We start from the raw sequence: 22953 nt of genomic DNA on the forward strand, positions 1-22953 counted from the left end.
GGAATGTGCCCTTTACATTTGAGGCTTTATATTTTGCTAAACTGGATTTTGTTTGGAAGGGAAGTGATGAAAATTTGTTTGGAATCCTTATATCAGCAGGGAAGAAAGCTATAACCAGAACATGGCTTCTCTACCAACAATAAATAATTGGATTGAATTAATAAAGGAAATATATATATAATGGAAAAAATAACATTTTCACTAAAATGACAAATGAAAAAAAATGTCAAATATTGGTCTAGATGGGTTCAGTACATTAAACCTTTAAGGTCAGATTTTGTTGAGATACAAAATAACTGCAATTTAATACGATACATTTCTATAGTCTTCTCCCTTTTCATATTCATAAATGTACACATCTTCCTTCTTTTGAATGAATATAATTTTGGTAAAAACTTATATAATTGTAAAACAAATAGGAGAACAAAGAGGAATCTGTGCCTGTGATGTAAGGTTGAATAATGGTTGTTCATATGTCAAATGGTTTTGTTTTGTTCTCTAAAATTAAAAATAAAAAAAAGAAGTAGACACACATGTAACTACCTTTCTCCTCCCTTCCTTTCAAAGTGTAACCCGCACAGCTAATGAAAACACTAATGGATGCTGAAACTGAGTCAGGGGCAGACCGACAGCTTAAGTTACATATCACCAGCAGCCATGTCACCCTGCAGCACATAACCGTCAGCCCACTAGAGCTCAGCAGGGGTGAGCCTGGTCAGTACCTGGATGAGAGACCTCCTGGGAAAAACTAAGGCTGCTGCTGGAAGAGGTGTTAGTGGGGCCAGCAGGGGGCGCTCACCCTACAGTCTGTGTGGGTCCTAATGCCCCAGTATAGTGACAGGGACACTATACTGTAAACAGTATAATCCTCCTCATAATCCCCCTCTATGAATTGGCTACATTACTCTGCTCTCCTCCCTACTGAGAGCTGGTGTGTGGTGAGTGTTCTGGTGCTCCAGGTGGGGCTGCACACTGGTGGTGGTGGAGGGGATCCCCATTACCTGTAAAGTGCTTTGAGTGGAGTGTCCAGAAAAGCGCTATATAAGTGTCAGCAATTATTATTATTATTATTATTAAGGGCAAAGTGGTTGCTGGAGGAGTTTATACGCAGTGACAATCCCACGTGAACACTGTGAATCAGCCCTCGGACCAGCTGGACCTGGTCAGTACTGGGGCCGGAGTCATTCCAGCCGTTACCGGCCAGTACCAGTCAGATACGGAACTGGTCCTTACTTGCTTAAATAATTGTCAAAGAACAATTCCACAGATTATGGAAGAGTTAAAATACTTAATAATTCCTGCACTCTGCACTATAATATAAACATATTGAGTTCTATATAATAATAATTTCTTGCATTCATATGGTGCTTTTCTGGACACTCCACTCAAAGAGTTTACAGGTAATGGGGATCCCCTCCACCAACACCAGTGTGCAGCCCCACCTGGATGATGCACCAGTACTCTCCCCACACACCAGCTCTCAGTGGGGAGGAGAGCAGAGTGATGAAGCCAGTTCAGAGATGGGGGTTATTAGGGGGCCATGATTGGTAAGGGCCAATTGGAAATTTGGCCAGGACACCGGGGTTACACCCCTAAACGCCCTGGGATTTTTAATGACCACAGAGAGTCAGGACCTCGGTTTTACGTCTCACCCAAAGGACAGCACCTGTTTACAGTATAGTGTCCCTGTCACTATACTGGGGCATTAGGACCCACGTGGACCGCAGGGTGAGCGCCCCCTGCTGGCCCCACTAACACCTCTTCCAGCAGCAACCTTAGTTTTTCCCAGGAGGTCTCCCATCCAGGTGCTGACCAGGCTCACACCTGCTGAGTGACAGTGGGCTGACAGTTGTGCGTGGCACGTTGACATAGCTGCTGGCTACTTAATACGTACTTAATACAAATAAATGTAAATGAAAAACATAATACAAATACTTTACCGCGACAGCAAGGCAGGGCCGAGAGTGAGCACCGCTGGACCTGTAATACGGCACCTCACACATTCACTGCTTTTTATTCTCTGCTTTTTATTCTCTTCTGGGTGAGGACAGGCCAAAAAAACCGAGGAAAAAACATTGAATTATCGGCCGTTGAAAAAAATATAACTGTAGTAGTTCAGGTGGGTAGCTGCGTCAGCATGCGTAGGCTGCAAAGGAACAATAGGTTTATTCCATGCTGAAAAAAAGAAGAGAACACAACGTATTACTTGTTCCAAAAATATAACTGGGTAACGTGCGCCATCTACCGTGCCTGTCGTGAATCGCGCAGGAATTTTAAAATTCGTTTGCATTTGGAGGGCTGTTCTGTGCCAACTACATTTCTCATCAGGCTCCGTGCTCCCCCCACGAACAGCACAAACGCTGAAACCCACCTCGTCAGTGCCTCGCTCATTCCTGAGATATAGCACCTTGGGTTTTCGGGTGATCACGTGACCATGCACGGCGCCCTTGACCTCCGGTCAGGCGCTCTGATACCGGTGCATAAACCATTACCCAAGGACTCACCGTACTGTCAATTATCAACCTCTCCTTCGACGAAGGGCCGGTATGATGTCCTAGTGCCTGTTTCTACTGCATTTAATACGCCTGTTATTGTCTCTGCAACATAGCGGCTGCTTTATCAAGCGGATTAGAGCTCACCCGTCAAAGGGCTCCTCCCTTTGGTGGTTAAACTCCACTGTTTAACCGGTTAAGAGGTGTAAAGATCACTGTAATGATCACTTGGTTATTCATTAACATAAACAGCTGGGATGTCTATGTGATTTGCATATTCGCGTAACGCTTTATTGCAGACAAAGTAACTAGTAGGACCAGTCTCTTGTTAATGGCCTTCCCGATGTTTTAACACCGGTCTCCCACTTCAGGTTAAAAAAGGTCAGACGGGGACTCAACCCCAGTGCCTGAAAAAGCGGTCAGACTATAGTTTGCCAACGTCTGACCACTCGTGCTTGGCTTGAGGTTCCAACCAACCGTGGCCAATGGCGGGACGGGCAGTTCCTGAAGGGGTGTCTGCCAACCAGAGACACTGGAGCGCGTCGAAATAATAGTCAAACAGTATTAGATGACAACTTCTTACACAAAGAATTATTCATTCATAATGGGCAATCTGTAACTACCCCTTTCTCGTATGTTACCAAAATTATTTCGAACATTCTAGATCAAAAAACATGTATTTGGCTTACATTCACAAGAGCTATGGTAGATGAGACTGCACTCGCCAGCATACACATCTCTATGCGTGTTCAGAGTTTGTTCCACGTGATTTTCGAGTTTTTCTCCCTCCCGGCTTCGACAACCCCACAGATGGCCAACGGGACGGCTGCAAGAAACGAGCTTCGATTTCATAATACTGCGTCGAGGGGGGGGTGGGTGTAAAATGACGTCAGGATCGGGGGGTCAGTGCTGTGACCCGCTGTAGAGAGCGGAGCCGGTGTAACCCACCTCCGCTTACACCCGCGGCAGTCAGCGGTGTGTGGGAGTGTTGTCAGAAGAGCCTTCCTGCTCTGCTCCGTAACCCACCTGTTCCCACCGGTGCTCAGACCCGCAGCTCCCCGGCCTCTGTCCAGAGCGGTGCCCTCCCCCGGGCGCAGGGAAATGGAAATGGACGGGATTCGGACCGGAGACCCAGCGCCGCAGGTTCACCGCGACAGCGCGCCCGGGATGTCTGCCTCAAGTTGTTGCTCGGTCTTCACCGGCTGCCTCCGCCGCCTGCGACAGTGGATTCCCGTCAACTACAAGGACGAGCTGGTTCACATTTTAAGATTAGCCGGACCCGTGGTGAGACTGACCGCTCTGCGTGCATTTTACTTTTAAAGTAAAGAGCTCAGTGCCCAAGCGATGACATTCCTAGACAGTATGTGTACCGAACTGCAGGATTGCAGTCTTCTTTAATGCTGATCCGATCCTACTAGAGGAAACATATCCCTTTAGCCGTCCACACGTGGTAAATACGTCGAGACAGTATCCAGTTACTGCGAGTTTACTACGCTATTTTAAAACCGCACTCGGAGGCATCATCATGGTAAGAATAACGAACCTGTATTTAACCAGACAAGTCACATTAGAACAGATTCTCGTTTATAATGATCACCAGAAGACTCATTTTTACACCCGAGCGTGTTTCTTGAGTCGGCTGAAGTATGTAGTTCAATGGTTACAGCTCCACGCGGGATTCGAACCTACAACTTTACATTTATGAAGTTATATTTCCATACACCCCATACCTCCCTATGGAAGCCCGTTTCCGCTGTGTAGTAAAAAAAAAACGCGCTATGATATCTCAGAATTGCGACTTAGCATCTCAGAATATCTCGGAATTGCGACTTTATATCTCACATTTGCGACTTCGAAATAGCCCATATTTCATTGTCTGTCCTTTTGTTATTGTAACGGATTCGGGTTCTAGGGCATGTGCCCTCGCCGCTCCCACCCTAGTTCGTGCCTCACTGCATGGGCTCGAACCCAGGTCTTGCCAGCTGAGCAAGAGAAAATACCTTTCTTTTGTAAGTAAAAAAAGGACATACAATGGAAATATGTAAAAAGTGTAAGTTTCAGCTTTTATAATTGTGAATTCCTCTGGATGTGAAGTGTCTGTTTCTGTATCTTATTTCATCTTCTGTCTCCGTTGTTGTCTTCCTGGTGTTTAAACAAAAACTTTTTTTAAAAGCCCACCGTCCACTATTCCATCCGGGTACTATGGAAGGCTCACTGGCGGAAATAGGATTCTATAAAAATTTGTGTAATTAATTTGATTTTTATCAGGGCACTGTACAAGACAAGTCTTCAGGCCTATAGATCCTATGATCCTGTACGATTCATGAATTTAGTGTAACGGAACGGCCGACATATAGGTTGTACGATCTGGTTGCAGTGTGGTGACTGCACCGCCCTCCCCTGCGCATAACAGGGATGCTGGCCGCCGGGGCTAAAGAAAGTCTAAAGAAAGTGTTCTTTACCTCAGCTGGCAGGACCTGGGTTCGAGCCCATGCAGTGAGGCACGAAGTAGGGTGGGAGCGGCGAGGACACAAGCCCTAGAACCCGAATCCGTTACAATAACAAAAGGACAGACAATGAAATATGGGCTATTTCGAAGTCGCAAATGTGAGATATAAAGTCGCAATTACGAGATATAAAGTGGTAATTCTGAGTTTTTAAGTCGGAATTCTGAGTTACTAAGTCGCAATTCTGAGATACTAAGTCGCAATTCTGAGATACTAAGTCGCAATTCTGAAATACTAAGTGGCAATTCTGAGTTAATTAGTCGCAATTCTGAGATACCATAGCGCGTTTTTTTTTACTCCCTGGCAGAAACGGGCTTCCATACAGTACGTCCATACCTTACCGCCACTCCACCCTAGTAAAATCTACCTGTTTTCCAAGGAAAATCGCGGTTTCGATATCTTGTGAAGCGTCGCAGCTTTGGGACACGGAGTACCCGAGTGGTATATTATTAGAAATAACGGGAAATAAACGAGGGATTGAGTGGTTCTGGAGAGGCGTCGTCTACCGCGAGGTTTGTGGGATACGAGTCTAAATTTAAAATTCCCAAGACAGTATTAAATATAATTTCATATTTGTATGTCATATTGCCTTTCTTTCACTGTAGACGTTTACAAGCTCCTACAGGATCCCAAGTGTCCGCGTATCAGGAGACGATGACTCTTGTATTAACGGTCACATAACGGACAAGAAAAGCGTCACACAAAATATTTTAAAAAAAAACTGAATCAGGGCTGTACGAAAATGCAGCACGTCATAAATATCCTCTTCGGTCTGGTTTGCCTGACACAACTTGTATTGTTAATAAGAAATAGAAACCTTGCGAGTTACAGGGCGGTTGGAATGCATGAGATAACCTCGCAGGCATGAAGAACACCAGGTCGCCTTCTGCAGTTAACCCGTTTTAATCATTTTAAAACCACAGGGGTGACCAGCGTCTGTCCAGCTCTCATTCTTCCTTGGCGTTCTAGCCCTTGGTGTGAGACTCGTTTTTTAAAAGCTTTAGTAACTGTAGGGGAGCACCGCAGAACTACTGCCTCACAGGTCATGAGAGGTCTGTTCAATTGTGGAGCACGTTCCGTGTGGAGTTTGCATGTTCCCCCTGTCATCCCAAACACACACTGTCCAGGTCAACTGTCCCCCCTGACGTGTGTGTCCCGCGATGGACTGCTGTCCTGTCCAGGATGTACCCTGCATTGTGCCCATTGTCTGCCAGGTGAGGCCCTGAACCACAGAGACCCAGAGCGGGGCTAAGCTTTTTTTTAAATTGGGAGGATGTAGAAAATGCAGCAGCATTTCCAGCAGGTATTTCTCAATCCTGTTTTAAAGTACTTCAGAGATGCAAATATCTCTATTTAGTTTTTAAAGTAGAACGCATGAACAGTGTTAATTAAATGTTGATCTTGTACTGAGGCATTTGCATGCCACTGTAACACCAGGGACTGAATACCTGTTCTCACACCACTAGAAATTTACTGGCTTGATGGGAACATGTTCTGTCCCTGTTAACACCTCTCTCTGGAAACAAATACAATCGGACAATTGTTTGCAATACTACCCTCACTCCTGACAGGTAAACAGTCACATTCAAAAATACAACATATGCTATAGAGGTTAAACATCACTAACGTTAATCAAACTCACCCGTTTAACTTTTCATCATTTGCTGTCTGTTAGTTCACAGCCTGTGTGTACGCTGAGTGGGATCTGTGTGTTAATCACTGTAGTTAAATCATGAAAACCTGAATGGCTTAAAACATTTTAATAAATTGACTTCTCAGGCTATTTTAAATTGGCACCGTCCTATATTACCTGAGAAACAAACAGCACTTTCACTCAGATTATTAAGTCTATTTAAATTAAACAACATATTGCCACTTTTTCGCAGGGACCGATTAATTCCTGCTCTTTTCTTGGAACAAACCTGTTTTCTTTCTAAATTGGACTAAAACGCATTTTCTCTGAAAGGTAACACTCCCAGGGACTGCCTAGCCTGCTTTGAAAATGGCTAGACTGGGTTTATTATGTGTAGATCACAATTTGGATTTCCAAAAGGCCTTTTTGGAATTCCTTGAACATGGGGTTTGTCACTGATGAACTCCCCAAAGGGAGGGTGATCCTTTCAGAAATCAGTGTGGGGTTTCTGCTGTTTTAGGAGAACTGTCTGAATCTACAGACCATTAGAGGTGCAGCAGAGTGGGCTTTCGGTGACGGTTTTCCATTCTTATGTTTTCTTCCAGATGATCTCTCAGCTCATGATTTTTCTCATCAGCTTCGTCAGCACGGTTTTCTGCGGCCATCTGGGGAAGACCGAGCTGGCTGGTGTGGCCCTGGCCATCGCGGTGAGTTTTAACGCTGCACAGACGCGAGCAGTCCAGCAAGACCTTGTCCTTTCGTGCATTCACAGCGCGTTTTTGTGCTTTTTTTAACTAGGATAAAATATCAATTGATTCATTGCATTTCATCACCGAGCATCCCAAAGCTCTTTACATATGCGGTGTCCCACTTCCCCATCGCTGAATTGCAGCCCCCCATGGGAGACCCCCAGTAGCCCCTCTGCACCAGCTGAGTAGGAGGAGGAGTAAGACTGTACAAGACCAGAGTGGACTGTAGCCAGGACGCCTCCTGTATGTTTCTCTCTTTCTCTCATGCACAATGCCAAGGGATCTACAGTGACCTCAACTCCAATGTCATCCCCGGGATGGAAAGCATGCAGAAGTGTTCCAGAAGGAGTGCTGACCAAGGAAGAGCTCATTTGACCTCTTATCAGCCTGCTTAGCGGACATTTCTAAGACACCTCATTTTGGCATGAAGAATGTTCTGCTAGCCACAGTGTCATGATCACTGTGCACTGACTGCAAATATTTTATGTTTGCACGCTCCTTGTCTTTCAGGCCATAAATGTGATGGGGATCTCAATAGGAAGTGGATTAGCATCTGCCTGTGACACGTTAATATCTCAGGTAGGAGATGGTTTTAATCCTCTGACCTTTTCCAAGAAGTCAGACTTGTTTCTTCCGAGCTTCTGCTCCTTCTGATAAACCTTGGGGCACATGAGGTGTGAAGACTCTTCACTGCCTTTCTCTTATGTGCACTGCTGAGAGATTGTGTTCCTGGTGGGGAGGGGGGGTCTTAAAGATTCAGAGGAGCCCGGAGCCCTGAGGCCTGAGGCCTGGGGAGGAAATTCTCCTCTCCTGCCCATCAAGAGAGAACACATCACTCCAGTCCAGGCAGGGGGGTGTGAAAGGAAAGAAACTTCGAGCAGGGTTTCAGATGAGAGGAATCTTTCTTGTTGGCTGAGGAATCTGTACGGCAACGTACCGTCTGTACGTCTCTGTCTGTTTCGTGTTGTGGGCTTTTTGTACCCAGTGAGTCTTTTCAGCAATTGTTTATGATCGACAAGTGTTTGTGAACATTGGATCGAGAATCATTGACTGGGCCACAGGTGCCAATGACTCAACCACCATTGGCCGATTCACAGGGAATGATGAGACAGCCTACAGCGATGAGGTCAGGAACCTGGTGGAGTGGTGCCTTGACAGTCATCTCTCCCTCAACTTCAGGCAAAAACCAAAGAGCTGGTCATTGATTTCAGAAAGCAGGGTGCTGACCACACCTCTGTTCACATCAATGGGGCAGTGTAGAGATAGTTAGCAGCTTCAAGTTCCTGGGTACCTTCATCACTAATGATCTAACGTGGTCCCAGCATGTAACTGCAGCTACAAAGAAGGCACAACAGCGCCTTTACTTCCTCAGACAGCTGAAACAATCTGGTGTATCTTCAACTGTCCTTACCACACTTTACAGGTGTGCTATTGAGAGTGTGGGATCACAGTGTGGTTTGGCAGCAGCTTGTTGTTACAGGGGGTGATCACGTCAGCCCAGTCCATCACTGGAGTACAGCTCCCCTCTATTTCAGACATTGTTACTACTCGCTGTCTCAGGAAGGCTGGAAGTATCGTTAAGGATCATCCTGGTTTCTCACTTTTCTCCCTCCTCCCCTCTGGTGAGGGTTATAGGAGCATAAAGGCACGAACGTCCAGACTCAGAGACAGTTTCTTCCCACAGGCTGTCAGATTACTGAACTCTACCCCTACCACTGGCTCACACTGATGTTTTTTTTCCCTCGTACTCTTTGTCTGACTTTTTTTAAAGCTGCTTGTTATTTAACTTGCTGTTGCAACTGCTGTTCTGTGTGGATGTTTTCGGTGATTCCTTTTAACATCTTTGTATTGGAGCACACATGCAAGTAAGCATTTCGTAACACTTGAAATGCTTATTTGCATGTAAGCCTGCAGCCATATCACCTGGTGACCCACTGGAGCTCAGCAGGTGTGAGCCTGGTCAGCACCTGGATGGGAGACCTCCTGGGAAAAACTAAGGCTGCTCCTGGAAGAGGTGTTAGTGGGGCCAAAAGTCGTGCTCACCCTGCGGTCTGTGAGTGTCACGGATGTCGGAGAGGATGAACCGTGGAATGGCAGGAGAGCGAAAAAGACACTATGCGTAGCGGCGAGACAGGGGCAAGCCCGGGCTCAGCCATTCAGGAAATGCCGTAAAGAAACCTGTGCCCTCAGGTAGCGGATGTGGGGCGACCTGGTGCTTGGAGGGTTTCAGGACATCCGAACCTCAATGGTGAGCAAAGGAGCAGAGCAGAAGCAGGAAGTAAATAGGCTACACAACAAGACACACCAGAAAGATATGAATAAGCACAGGGAACTAGGAACAGGAGAGAAGTAGAGCGCCCTCTAGGTGTACTGGGCATGACAGTGAGGGTCCTAATGCCCCAGTATAGTGACGGGGACACTGTACTGTAAAAAGGCGCTGTCCTTTGGATGAGACATAAAACTGAGGTCCTGACTCTCTGGTCATTAAAAATCCCAGGGCGTTTCTCGAAAACAGTAGGGGTGTTACCTGAGTGGAGCGTCCAGAAAAGCACTAGGTGTAAGGATTTATTATTATTATTATTATTATTATTATTATTATCATCGTTATTATTATTACTTACGCATATGACAACTGAACTGAACTGAAGACAGGGCATCACTGGCCACCCAGTCCCACCTTGAGCCCTGTGATTCCAGGACAGGCTCTGTCCTGCTGTGATCCTTACCAGGAAAAAGAACCGGGCTTTTGGATTATACACGGATGGATTCCCTGTGAGACCGGGGAACGTCTCAGTGTCCGACCCCGCCCTGCTCTCGCTGTGAAGAAGTGGCACTTTTGCTTCGCTTTTCCTCTTAGTTTCTCTTGTGTCCCTTTTTGTCTCCAGGAGGGTTACAGACCGAATGCCAATAAAAACAGATACTTAATCAACTTCAAACCAGACAGCACTTCATAACCAACCCCCCCCAGCCTAATCCACTGCCCACCTATATTCTGTCGGCCTGCTTGCTCTGCAGACGTATGGCAGTGGGAACCTGAAGCGTGTGGGAGTCATCTTGCAGAGAGCGATCCTCATCTTGCTGCTGGCCTGCTGTCCCTGCTGGGCCCTCCTGATCAACACCGAGCCCATCCTGCTGGCCGTGAGGCAGCGGCCAGAGGTGGCCAGGTCAGAGGGGGGGGAGGGGGCACCTGCCCAGCTTCTGCTCACACTGCAGGAGACGAGACAAAGAAGCCCTGCGCACTGTACACTGGCAGGACGGATGAGAATGAGCACTCCTGAGCACTCATCAGACTCATCCAGGTTCACCGCAGTTCTCCTGTGTCAGTTGCATAAATATTTCTGTAGGAGTGGAGCAGAAAATGTGTTCACCTCCGCCCCCTGCCCCTGTCTGCCTGTTGAGACACTCCTACTGCCAGCCGTTACTTTCCTCAAGGGGGAAGGGCTCGAGACCTCTTTCTCTGGGATGCAGTCAGCAGCTGGAGCTGTGAATCTGGTGGCAGCCTCCCCGAGCAACAGTTCACGGTTTAAGACGCTCACGTTAAAGTAAAATTCAGACCGAAGTCTGAACGTCTTTCTTTTCAGGGAAGTGTATAGCCCCTGCTTCACTTTGGGGTCTTTATTTACCTTTGCCTAGACAGAATATTTAAATTGTATCTATTAATATGCACACACACACTCCCCTCAGCTCACTCAATTCTAAGGAAGGTCTGTCCTTTTGTAACGCTGGAACAGGACAGACATTTCCAAATGTGTGTGGACCTGCTCCTCCAGCCCTCTGTTATTCTCTCTCTCTCAGGCTGTCGCAGCTCTACGTGAAGATATTTATGCCTGCTCTTCCGGTGAGTACAGAACCGATGAGCCTCTGTCTGGGAAGCAGATGAGCCGCACTACCGGGTTCCCACCAGAGAAACAGGGCTGGCTCTGCAGAACTGGCCTTTACGAACACAGCAAAGCCATTGCCAGACTTCTTACATCAGTTACGGAGACTTATAGGAATTCTGAACTTTGGAAGCTGTCACGCCCCCTCTGCGTGATTGATCTCGAAGTCGGCTGCTGAAAGTCAACTTCAGTCCACAAAGAAAAAATAGTTCTAAAGACGTAGTTATTCTAATCTCATCATGGCCTTGTGAGACTCATGATAGTGCCCAGTTGTAAAAGTCTGTGTTGTAAAAGCAACAGCATTAAGCACACAGAGAGACAGAATTCTCATGGTTTCAGCTTGACTGCTACTTGTAGCTGCTGAAGTTGAAATATTGAAAGACTGACTGACTGAAGTAACAGTGCGATCCCTTGACCCACAGGACAGGACGTAGAAATGTAAGACAGGGTACAAACTAGTCCACTTAGGAGTCAGAAGCTCATTGATCCTTTATGAGGACGTTTCTTGGATAAAGCCAGGATATCTGCAACAAAATGGCCGAGTAGCCAGTTCCATACTCCCACAAGCCTTGGTGTAAAGACGTTTCTCTCGTTGTCTGTTTTAAATCCACTTCCACAACATTTTCATTTGTGCCCCCTGGTTTGTATTTCACTGACTTGTCTTTGTCCGTGCCCTGAAGAATTTTGCATGTTTATATCCAGCCTTCTCTGCTCAAGGCTAAAAGGTCCAGCTGTGTCGTTGTCTCAGAGTAGTCCGTCCCCTCCAGGCCCGGAGTGCTCGGCTCTGGGCTGGTTTGGCGCGTGTGGAGCCTGGGAAGACGACTCATGAATAGGAAGATCAACGTATCTGTTCTCCTCCCATGAGAGGGTCCACTCGCAACAGCTTTGACAGTCTTCAGTCCGACTGGGCAAAAAAAGAGAAAAGCTCTAATTAAGACACTTAATTAAGACTCTGTACCTCCGGGAGTTCGTTTAAGAGCTCAGTCTACTCAGCTCAGCGGGAACTTCCTGCTTCCCAGGAAAACAAGGCAACTTCCATGTGTTTAGCAGCTGTCTGGTGCTCCCGAAACCAGCGGGGGGATTCTAATTGAAAGGAACTGAAATATCTCAGTCAAGTCAGCGGTTTCTGTTCGGTTTCTTTACTGCATGTCTTGGCTTGTTTCTCGTAGGCAGCGTTCCTGTATCAGCTGCAAGGCCGATACCTGCAGAATCAGGTACTGGCTTCTCACTATTTCTGCGTTCTCTGCGACCGCACGAAGTTTTACCTTCTACGTTTTTTTCGCTCTGAAATGTGTGTTTTCCCTGCAGGGTATCATCTTTCCCCAGGTTGTCACCGGGGCTCTGGGGAACATCTTAAATGCCCTCATTAACTACGTCTTTCTCTATGTGCTGGAGCTGGGAGTGGCGTAAGTAGAGCTGACCGTCAGTGTTGCTGTGCCGGAGTGCCCCTTCTCCCTGCTGAACGTCCCTGCCTCTGTGTGCAACACAAGGGACAGTGCACACAGGGCAGGTACTGTACATCAAGCTAGCAAGGAGGCAGCAGTTGTTCAGCCTTTTAAATTGGTTGCACACAGTGTGCCTAATGTGGTGTTTATGTACTGCTAACTACTATGTACTAAGTACTGCTAAGTACTAAGTAATGTGGTATTTAAATTGTGCCCTTGCAGCAGGCTCTGTGTGTACCGGGGGGTGAAATTGGACGTTTCTGGGTTCTGAAGGATTGCCCACTATGAACAAGGACCAGGAATTGGTGTAAATGAAAAATACGTGGATTAAATGTAACAGCGCTATATACAGTATATAAGTGCACTGTATGTGCAGGTAACATTGCTACAGCAGCCTGAGCTGTGTTCTGGTTTATTCCAGCGGGTCGGCAGCAGCCAACATGATCTCCCAGTACTCGCTGGCAATCCTGCTGTACGCCTACATCCGCTGGAGGAAACTGCACCAGTCCACCTGGACAGGTGAGTTCCCCCGAATTCTCGCGCTGGACACTATACTCCCGGATGACTGGGAGAGACCTGGAGGAGACGTTCATGCATGGTGAAAGATCACCAGGCCGTCATGCCTGTGTGGTAGTTTGCCATTAATGGCTCTGAGGTGAAGAAACCATAGCTGGCTTCAACAACATGGCTGGGCATCTTGTGCCACCTGCTCACGGTCTTAAATGCAGGTGCAAATAGTTTGTCACTTGTGTCCCCTGGTATGTGTTTTACTGTTCATGCTGAGTACATCCCCTGGGGGTCGCCTCTCTCCGTGCCTTTGAGGAATCTGGGTACTTGTATCAGGTCCTCTTGTCATCTTGTCTGTTCTGGACTGAAAGGTTCTGGTTCTTACAATCAGACCAAGTGTCAAGTGTAGGACATTCCTTTAAACCCACCAGCGCCTCTCTGGACTGATTGCAGATCAGCAATATCTTTTCTGTAACACAGTGACCACTTTCATATACAATATTCTAAATGAGGCCTTACTAGTGGGTTGTACAATTTTTAGTGCCATAAAATTCCTTGATTTAACCTCTACACGTTCAGCTATATATCCTAACATTTTGTTTGACTATTTTATTGTTTCCTAACTTTGTATCATGTAGCTTCTAGCTCACAGTAGGGGTAACTCACAAGCCATGGAATGGGCAACTTCCTTCCTGTTTGTTTGCTGAGGTACCCTGGCTCTCTGTCTCCCCCTGCAGGCTGGTCCACAGAGTGCCTGCAGGAATGGGGCTCCTTTATCCACCTGGCCATTCCCAGCATGCTCATGTTGTGCCTGGAGTGGTGGACCTACGAGATTGGAGGACTCTTGTGTGGTCAGTTTTAAAAAAAAAAGTCTTGTAAGCCTACGTACTGTACCTTCAGCTGGTGTTTGCTCATGAAATAGAAAGTGTTTCGTGTTTCATTTCACATTTTTACAGAACAAGGGGTGAGCAGGCATGCATGGTGTTGATGAACAGTGTGTGGTGGCGCTCATTCAGCTGAACCAGAGTACCCCACACTTCCTGTCTCTCCCTTTCATCTGTGCGCCAACTTTATATTCACTTACTGGGTGTCAGGGATCCGGCAGGTAGTTCTCTAGGGATCCTGTGCGTAGCCATGAATTCTGCGGGATGCAGAGGCAAACAATCCAAAATCGTAATCCAGAAACAAGGTCGAGAGGCGAAGCTAGAGATCAGTCAACCAGAAAGAGCCGAGACAAACCGAGGAGACAATCCAAAAGCCGAAATCCAAGAGACTAGATCAAAAGGGAAAAGTTAAGTCCAAAAACCGGGAAATCCAACAAGACAAAAACGCGCACTAGAAAACTCTAAAGGAGGATTTTCAATCGTCAGCAAGGTTTGGTGCGTGATGGAACTTTAAATAGTGAAGGGAGAGGGACGTGGTTGGATAATTGGTTCAGGAGTGAGAATCTGTGGAATCTGGTGCCTGTGAGGATGTGATGGGTTCAGTTAGGAATGAGATCGTGAAACAGTGGGTTTTGGAATGTATTGGCTTTTGTGAGGGTGAGCGTGGGGCGTGACACTGGGGCTGAATCTGCTGGGCGTCGGCCGGTCAGTCTCAGTGGGGCGACGTGCAGCCCCAGCCCGAGCGCTGGTGTCTTGACTCAGCGCTACTTCTCTCCTGCAGGGCTGGTGAGTGAAGTGGAACTGGGATCTCAGTCCGTCATCTATGAACTGGCCACCATTTCATACATGGTAAATGAATTTGGATCACCGGTCACAATTTAACTATTAACAGACCTGTTATGTCAAACTCTGAACGTGGAACCAAGATCAAGCCCATTGACGATAATGGCCTCTTTACTTACTTTTAGCACGCTCTGGTGCAAAAGGACCCGGAGAGCAATTTCTCTTATCTTGCCCAAGTCTTCACCCCTTCAGTTCCTGCAGATGAGGATTAGATTGTTTTTGTAACGGTTTACAAGGCTCTCCTCCCCAGTCCACGCAGTAACGAGTTTCAGCTACAGCCGTAGCGTGACTGTCGTGTGTGTGTAACGCAAGGGTTCTTTCCGGACCCTATGCAGATGACACAATCCGGGGTAGAGTGAGGAAAACACGGGGTAAAAGGCATGCAGGAATCGGGAATGAAAACAGGGGGGCGTGTCCATGGTGCGCTGGTGTTTGGGGGAGGTGTGACCGAGGCAAACAGTCCAGAAATAAGTCCAAGGGGGAATCCGAGAGCAGACAGTAGTCCAGAGCCGCAGTCCATCCGAGGCGAAGACAAAAGGGGATTAAAAACGGGAACCGGGTCGGAACCGGCACAGGAACAGGAACTAAAAACTTGATGGGACCAGGCGCTCCAGGTCCTGGACTCGCCTGGTACAAGAACCAGTGCAGAGCCCGGAACAAAGTGAGTGTCTGGATTTTGTAGGACGGGGGGCAGGAAGCGGAGGCAGGTGCAGGGAATGAGTACTGAACAAGGAAGGGCTGGAGCGTCCTTAAGAGGAGGGGATTATGATCATGACAGTGTGGTTGTCGGTCAGTTCCCCTTAGGCTTCAGCGTGGCGGCCAGTGTCCGGGTGGGGAGTGCCCTGGGAGCTGGAGACACGCAACTGGCCAAGCTCTCTGGCAAAGTCTCCATGATCACCGCAGGTGAGTGACTGGGGGAGAGCGGGCTTGGGCGAGTCTGAACCGGCTCCGGTCTGTGCAGAGGCGGGATTGTCTCTATCCTTGTCTTAGTGAGCCCAACTCAAAGCAGGCCTGTCTCTGAGCCAGGTGACACACATACTGAGATAAAGTATTGTAACACATACGGCCAACATTACAGGTTGTGCGAGCCGGCTTACCAGCGCGGTGACGTCACCGCCCTTCCCTGTGAGTAGCAGGGACCTCAGCCGCCGGGCTGATGGGAGATTTCCCTTGAGCTCAACTGGCTGGGTCCCTGTGGAGTGACGCCGGAGGCCCGGGTTCGAGTCCCCAGCGGTGAGGGGGGCCGACCTGAGGCAGCGGCGGCGAGGGCGCAGACCCACGTGAACCCGAGAGCGCTACAGTATTTATCTCACCGCGGCGCTCGGAAATTCCAATCAAATTGCGAGGAACTCATTCTCTGATTTATGAGAGAGACATTTTTAAGTCTCTGATTTTAAGATGACTGCTTTTAAAAGCACTACATAAGACGGAGGTTTTATATTTCCAAATCGTGGCTCCCTCTAGATAGAAAGCGGGCAGGTACTGTATCAAGCGGGTGAGTGGGGTGAGTGGGGGCCTGTACGATGTCTGCTTAATCTCACACCCACTTAAAGAACAAAGTGTTCTGATTTTTAAACAGTCCGTACACAGGTTTATCTTTTAGGAAAGGGAATCAAAGATATTAAAATAATTAGAAAATATTTTGGAATTATCTGTACTTGCACTTTGTTCAAACCAAAGTGCAAGAGATCCACTAGTTAAAAGTGAAGAAGAGAGGTTATATAATGAAGAAACAGAACTAGGTGTGTGTGCTCATTGCAGTGTATTCGCAGACTGTCTAGTGTATTCGCAGCTAGAGTCTTTCTTATGAGAGCACCTTAGATCAAATTTTCATTTTGCCATCCGATTAATTGCATTTTGCATATTTTATCCTTGGAAAGGTTTTATGATTCTTGCAAAGCAGGCATCCATGACCGATCCCCACGTCAACACAGAAATTGCCAGGAATCCTTCTTACGGGAATGCAGTAGGGTCCCAGCCCCTGACCGCTGTCCTTTCCTCGCAGTTGCGGTCTCGGTGATAGTAGCCGTCATCATCGCAACTACGAAGGACGTGATCGCCTACATCTTCACCAACGACACGTGAGTCTCACGTGGAACGCGCCCCTGGAAAGAAATGTTACATAATCTATCACGTATAACAAGACACAAGTTCTGAGTTTGTGACAGCTTGTCTCTTTCACGATAATGTTAAACTGTCCCGGGCCATTCTGTGAGAATCCCCCCTTCTCTCTGTGTGGGTTTCTGCCACCCCCCCAGGGTTAGGCAAGAGCCCGCCTGTGAAACTCTGTGGACCTTCCTGGCACTGTCTCGGCAGGATGTGGCTCTGGGGACGGGTTAATCGACATCAATGTCGGGTTAAATGAGTCATCTCATTGCTCCAGTCAGCATATGAGAGAGACAGGAGAGGCTCTCCCTACAGTCTGTTTGGACAGATTCCAGAGTAAAGAAAAACTGGATTCACTGATGTGAAATGACAAGTTATGTGCATGAATTGGCTTGGAATAAACAACAGGATAAAGGGGTTATAGGGGTGGCAAGGTAGCAGAGGGGTCAGCATTGCTGCCTCGCAGTCATGGGGCCCTTGGTTCAATTCTGGACCTGGGGTGCTGTCTGCGGGGAGTTTGCATATTCTCCCCATGTTTGCGTGGGGTTTCCTCCCACAGTCCAAAGACATGCTGGTCGGGTTATTCAGGGAAAACTGGCCCTGCTGTGTGTGTGTGTCTTTGCCCTGCAGTGGATTGCTGTGTAGCCTGGCTTGCTGGGATAGGCTCCAGCTCCTGCAAAACTTGAATTGGAAGAAGTGGATAGAAAATGGAAGGATAGATCATAGGCCTAAGAGGAAACTTGAAAGCTGTTTTGCAAAAAAATACACGCTGAAGAGCCTGGAGAGCAGAGAGACGCCATGGTCTTTCATTCCTCCACTCCAAATGCAGAGGGCATTTTACTTGCTTAGACACAGCATGAACGGACTCCTTTTTTACCACCAACGTCATATTAGGGAAAAAGCCATATCTGGAATGGATAAATCTTTGGATATTACAGTCATCCCGAAAATTCACCTTTCAAATGTTCCTTAGCCGAAATAAAGAGCCATCACTGGCCGAGTTACATGGGGTATTGCTTTCAACCGCGTCAGAAAACCAGTCTCTACAGTACACAACACCTCACGTCCGGCCGAGATGATTTCTCGTGAGATGTCCTCGGGGCTCTCGGTAAGCAGGCGGTGGGCTCCCGGCCAGGCCAGTCCGGTCTCAGGTCTCAGCTCTGAGGTCTGACACTGTCTCTCTGCCCGCAGGGAGATTATAACCCGCGTCTCCCAGGTCATGGTTCTCTATGCGCTGTCCCACTTCTTCGACGCCATAGCGGTGAGAAATGAATTTTCAATGCCATTTTGTTTTTAAAGGCTCTACAGAGGCCGACTTTCAGAATTGTTGAAAAACAAAGCCTTTAGACATTTTTAAGTTGAAATTCCACTGGAGAAATTGTGCTTTTACATATACAGCATATATATACACACATATACACACAATACTGCTTATGACAGCCTGTCCAAGAGGACATTAAAGCGCTGCTCCATTCTGCCCGTCATGAAAGAACTTGTACATGTGACTTGAAAACTCCAAGCTCTTCAGCTCTGAGGCTAACACTCCTCCTTGGACACCGAGCTGTCCACACCAGTGTTCTCGGGCTCCACTGTGTCTTCAGTGGAGCTCAGAATGACTGAAGTGGCCTCAAGCACTTGTTTAATTCGAAGGACACAACATGCTTCCCAGATCTCTGCTCATTGTCCATTTAGGGCTGTATATCAAACAGGCCAGTGAGGCTGTTCAGGACCAAGCGAGGGCACAAGCGAGTCCCAACACCACTGCAGGTTTCAGAGACACCTTTCAATTAACAAGGAGTGCGAGATGGAAAACCTCAACTCACAAACTCTTGTACACAGACTGGGGAGCTGTCTTTAAACCAGCAGACACCCCCGATCGATCTGCTGACACACACTCAAGGCTTTGGTACCAAAGAGACTTTTTGAGCTCTATGGAACAAATCGTTTAAGGCAGGTCGAGAAAATGGGAAAACACTCCAGTCACAGTTCTCCTAGCAAAAGACTGTTTTCTGTCGATATGTGTTTTGTAACTGTCGGTGTCCTCTCTCCAGTGTGTGGCCGGAGGAGTCGTCAGGGGTACAGGGAAACAGAAGATGGGCGCGATCTGCAATCTGGTGGGATATTACTTCATCGGGTTCCCCATTGGAGTCTCTTTGATGTTTGCAGTAAACATGGGAATTATAGGTAAGGATTCAATCAAGGATCAGTCACGAGCCAGACGGTCAAGAACTCTGTACAGCCACTCAGGACATTGTGTTTTGAGCAGCACAAAGAAGGCACCATACAGAACTGAAAGCACGCCATGCCATTCCGGGGGTAGTGTTTGCAGTAAAACAGTACTTTTTTACTGTTTTTTTGTTTTTACACACAAAATGTTCAATATTATCTAGTTTTGAGTGTGTTTTGCCATCTGATGACAGTGTGCACACATGCCACTGTGGTGTCGAGAACTTTCTGTAAGGCAAGCGTCTGTCTCTCTGTCATATTCGTCTTGGAATCTGGTCCTACTCTGTCTCTCTCTCAGACTATAAACCATCCCCCTCAGCTCCCGTGGTCTCCCTGAAAAGACACTCTCTCTGCGGTTGTCTCACCAGGTCTGTGGACGGGCTTGTTGATCTGTGTGGCGTTACAGTCCCTCTTCTTCGTCCTCCTCCTCGTCAAGCTCGACTGGAAAAAAGCCACAGAAGAGGTGAGAGAGTCCGTACTGCCTCTCCCATCACGTCTCAAACTGCAGCCTCCCCCCAGTCCACTCCATTCCAGTATTTCAATGCAACCGGCTCCTTGGTTCTTTAACAGGTGATCGAGCAGGACCCCTAGTGTAACAGGGTTGCGCTAAAGTCCAGCAGTGGAACTGGGCTGGAAGGGCTGCAGTCTGAGAACACCTGTTTTTTTAGGTTTAAAACTCTGCACCAATTTGCAACAGGGCCTTGGGGGGAAAAAATAGCATTAACCTATCATGCATGGACTAAGTCTGTTTGGCAATTTTGCCAACTAAGCCAAAATTGCTGTAACAGAAAGAATAAGGTTCTGGATCCCAAGATGAAGTTAAACAAATGAGTTTATTGCATGCAAGAAACAACAAAACCGAAGTATTGTTCAAAATGCCGGTACAAACTCAGTTTATATAGGGTTTCCCTGCCACTTCTGACGTCGCTCTGTTCTATGGTAATGGGGAGAGGTCACAGTGTTTGGACAGTTTACAGCCTTTTGGCCAAATGGTCAGAGTTTTAGATTACCTTGCCTCTGGCATCTGGAATCCTTATCAGTTCTCCCTTTCCTGCCATAAACTCTATAGCCTGTTGCTTAGGAAGAAGTCAGTTAACCCCTCTTCACATCTTGTGTCTTTCTTCATTCCCCCCTTATGAAATATGGCATACGTCAATGCTGCCTATTTTTTACACATACAATGTCAGGGCAGACCTTTCCTTTCTAGGTGTACAGGCATGCATTGCCATGACATTGTGCGTTCCACGCTTACAACAAGATGTGATTCATGTCTTTGTACAAGTGATGGTTACAATTAGACATATTAACAATCCTAATCCTACAAATCAGAAACCAAAAATGACAACAGATGCAGTACACCATGTGACTGAGACTTACAAAAGGGAGAAGCCCGTGACAAGTTGTCACTGAGATTTCTTTTCCTTACGTTTGCAGGTGGAATGTGAATTTACAGACTGTGGGATTACATCATAGTAATCAGCACCTAATGAATTGGCAACATGAACTGGGCAGAGAGGGCTGTTAGATCATGTGTCCACAGTCAGCTGAGGTTTACATGTGGCGTTCACTCCGAAGTGGAGCGAAACGATTTAGTCTGCGTTGTTCCGGTTAAAGAGAAGTGTGGTTGCAGGAGGGCTCTGGTCTGCCATGAATGAATTTGAACTCTATGTGCTAGTGACACAGGAGTAACGGGGCAGGTGTTTTCTTCCAGGCGCTGGTTAGAGCTGGGGTACAGAGCAGCACCCCCACAGAGGAGAGCAAAATCCAGGCCAACGCTATCAAGAACTGCGCTTATGGTAAGACTGGGCCTGAACGCTGGCATGTGCCATAGTCCTGTGTGCGCAAAACTGTCCCAGGTGCAGTTCTAGGTCTGCTCTAAGATTTGCGTGAACTTCTTTAAATTAACGTTTTCACACACGTGTACTGCAGCTCTTGTTTTTGATCAGTACACTCCACCAATCGTGCTCATTTAAGAAATACAAAGAACGTAAAGGAAGTGTAAGACTCGTTTTAATTATTATGAGAATGATGTTGTCCATAGGAAGCAGGGCACTGGCCAGTATCTCCAGAGTCTGGGGTACTCCAGCTATAAATTGGCCATTGCCAGTTCAGAATCAGTATTTGCTTCAGATTGTTTTCATGACTGTATTTGTTGTGGCTTTGCCTGTGTCACACGGCGGAGCGTGTGTGCAGCCTGAGCTGGATCCAGCTGCGGTTCGGCGGGAGTCTCACCTCCGCGCCCGTCTGTGTGCTCAGACTCCGTGCAGGAGACGCCGCTGGAGGACATCAGCCGGGGGGAGGGCCACACTGACGTGGAAGCCCTGGACGAGGGCGGGGGAGGGGGCGGCGGCAGCAGCCGGACAGTGGGGGAGGTCCTGCCCTTCCGCTCGCTGGTCCTGCGCCGCGGCCTCACCCTCTGCGTCGCGCTCTTCATCCTGGCGGCCGGAGTCATCGTCAACCTCGTCCTGACCAACATCCTCGGCTGACTTGGGACACACCTCGGCTGACTTGGGACTCGCAGGGGGGACACCCCGGCCGAAATTCCGGCGGCTTGTCCCACCGGACCTGGAAAGGGGGCGCGCTCCGACAGCTGAGTGCCCCCAGGCCCTTGGAATCGCCAGTGCCCACAGCAACGCTGTCACGTCGCTCGTAGGCGAGAGGGAGAGCCTCCGGAACAGCCACTCCACTGAAACAACAGGCATCAGACAGTTATTCTGACACCAGACCTGACTTTCCGCATACCTGCATTTTGGAAAACACTCAATAACATCAAAACTTGCTCAAAATTTTTGCTGCAATAGGTTTAAGATTTTTATTAGTTGCACTGAACAAGAAAACAAAATCAAACCTTTTCTGGCTAGTCTGATTACAAGAGACGTGTTGTGGCTTACACAGAGGGTCACATACACCATGAGCCTCACGAGGATCTTTAGAAGACATCATTGCTGCTTCTATCCAGCAAAGTGGTTATCATAAAAGTGGATTTATGACTTTGCAAAAGCTGTTTTGTATGTCTTGGCAAACACTTTTTTTCTTTAAAATTTAAATTTTCAAAAATGAACTGAATTCAAATACATTGTTTTTGTCTCCTAATGCTCTGTCTTCTACCCTATCGAGCTGTTTTGACCCTAAAAGCACGTCTAAATACAACACAAAACACCAAAAAAACTAATGCACAGTTACAGTATGTGTACCACCAGTGAGCTACTGACAGCAGGTCTTTTGTGCCCGCTTCTTTAGCAACCTCTAGCGGTGGTCCGGTGGCAGTCCCCGTCCATATGGTCAAGGTGTCAATTCCATGCAAACCAGGAACAAGGGTCTGGGTACAAATGCCTCCGAAATTGAACAAAAACACAGAGACAGATGGGAATAGTATTTTGGAAGAGATGAAAGAAAATAGCAATAGTAATGAAACTTGTATCATGTATAAAGTTCATGATAAAAAAACTCATGTTAAAAGTGCAATGAACATGAATTAGAGGACATAAGTGTAAAACTACTCGGAAGTGCATTTTAAACAAACAATAGGGTGTCACTTCTTTACCCAAAGGGTTGTAGGGGCATGGAACAAGGAACAAGCTTTGATTGAAGCCAGCACTTTGGATTCCTTTAACAAACAGTTGAATGGGATCCTTGGATCAATATGCTATTACCAAAAAGCCTAAATGGACCAATAAATAGTT

General features: G+C 47.3%; 2 protein-coding genes and 1 long non-coding RNA gene across 6 annotated transcripts in view; 1 reads left to right on the top strand and 2 right to left on the bottom strand.

Annotated features, from left to right (window-relative positions):
* The window catches only part of nxn (nucleoredoxin), a 64463-nt gene extending 60852 nt beyond the window's left edge, over nt 1-3611 (bottom strand). The window contains exons 1-3 of one of the 3 annotated variants that reach the window (XM_069184463.1): nt 3519-3611; nt 3182-3318; nt 1941-2175 (exon numbers count right to left, since the gene is read on the bottom strand). The gene's annotated coding sequence lies outside the window, so the exon portion shown is untranslated. The other 2 variants (XM_069184462.1, XM_069184461.1) reach the window with 2 other exon arrangements.
* On the top strand, nt 3594-22346 carry slc47a2.1 (solute carrier family 47 member 2, tandem duplicate 1). Of its 2 annotated transcripts, XM_015367865.2 has the most exons (18): nt 3688-3776; nt 6127-6213; nt 7238-7339; nt 7892-7960; nt 10397-10545; nt 11177-11219; nt 12429-12473; nt 12568-12665; nt 13126-13223; nt 13949-14062; nt 14877-14944; nt 15733-15841; nt 16944-17019; nt 18236-18305; nt 19096-19228; nt 19639-19733; nt 20982-21066; nt 21527-22346. In XM_015367865.2, the coding sequence occupies exons 2-18, from the start codon at nt 6160-6162 to the stop codon at nt 21754-21756; spliced, it is 1638 nt and encodes a 545-aa protein (XP_015223351.1). In that variant the 5' UTR covers nt 3688-3776; nt 6127-6159; the 3' UTR covers nt 21757-22346. The 2 variants fall into 2 exon arrangements, with proteins under 2 accessions (XP_006641153.2, XP_015223351.1); XM_006641090.3 differs by lacking the exon at nt 6127-6213 and having other exon boundaries at nt 3594-3776.
* LOC107079963 (uncharacterized) lies at nt 14297-18259 on the bottom strand. The gene is made up of 4 exons (XR_001480858.2): nt 18104-18259; nt 16896-17043; nt 15058-15133; nt 14297-14352 (listed from the first exon to the last, which is right to left on the bottom strand). It is a non-coding gene; the product is annotated as an uncharacterized lncRNA (long non-coding RNA).
* Nucleotides 22347-22953: the final 607 nt, after the last annotated feature.

Source organism: Lepisosteus oculatus, chromosome 26 (genome assembly GCF_040954835.1).
Source record: "Lepisosteus oculatus isolate fLepOcu1 chromosome 26, fLepOcu1.hap2, whole genome shotgun sequence".
In the NCBI taxonomy this organism is placed as follows: Eukaryota; Metazoa; Chordata; class Actinopteri; order Semionotiformes; family Lepisosteidae; genus Lepisosteus; species Lepisosteus oculatus.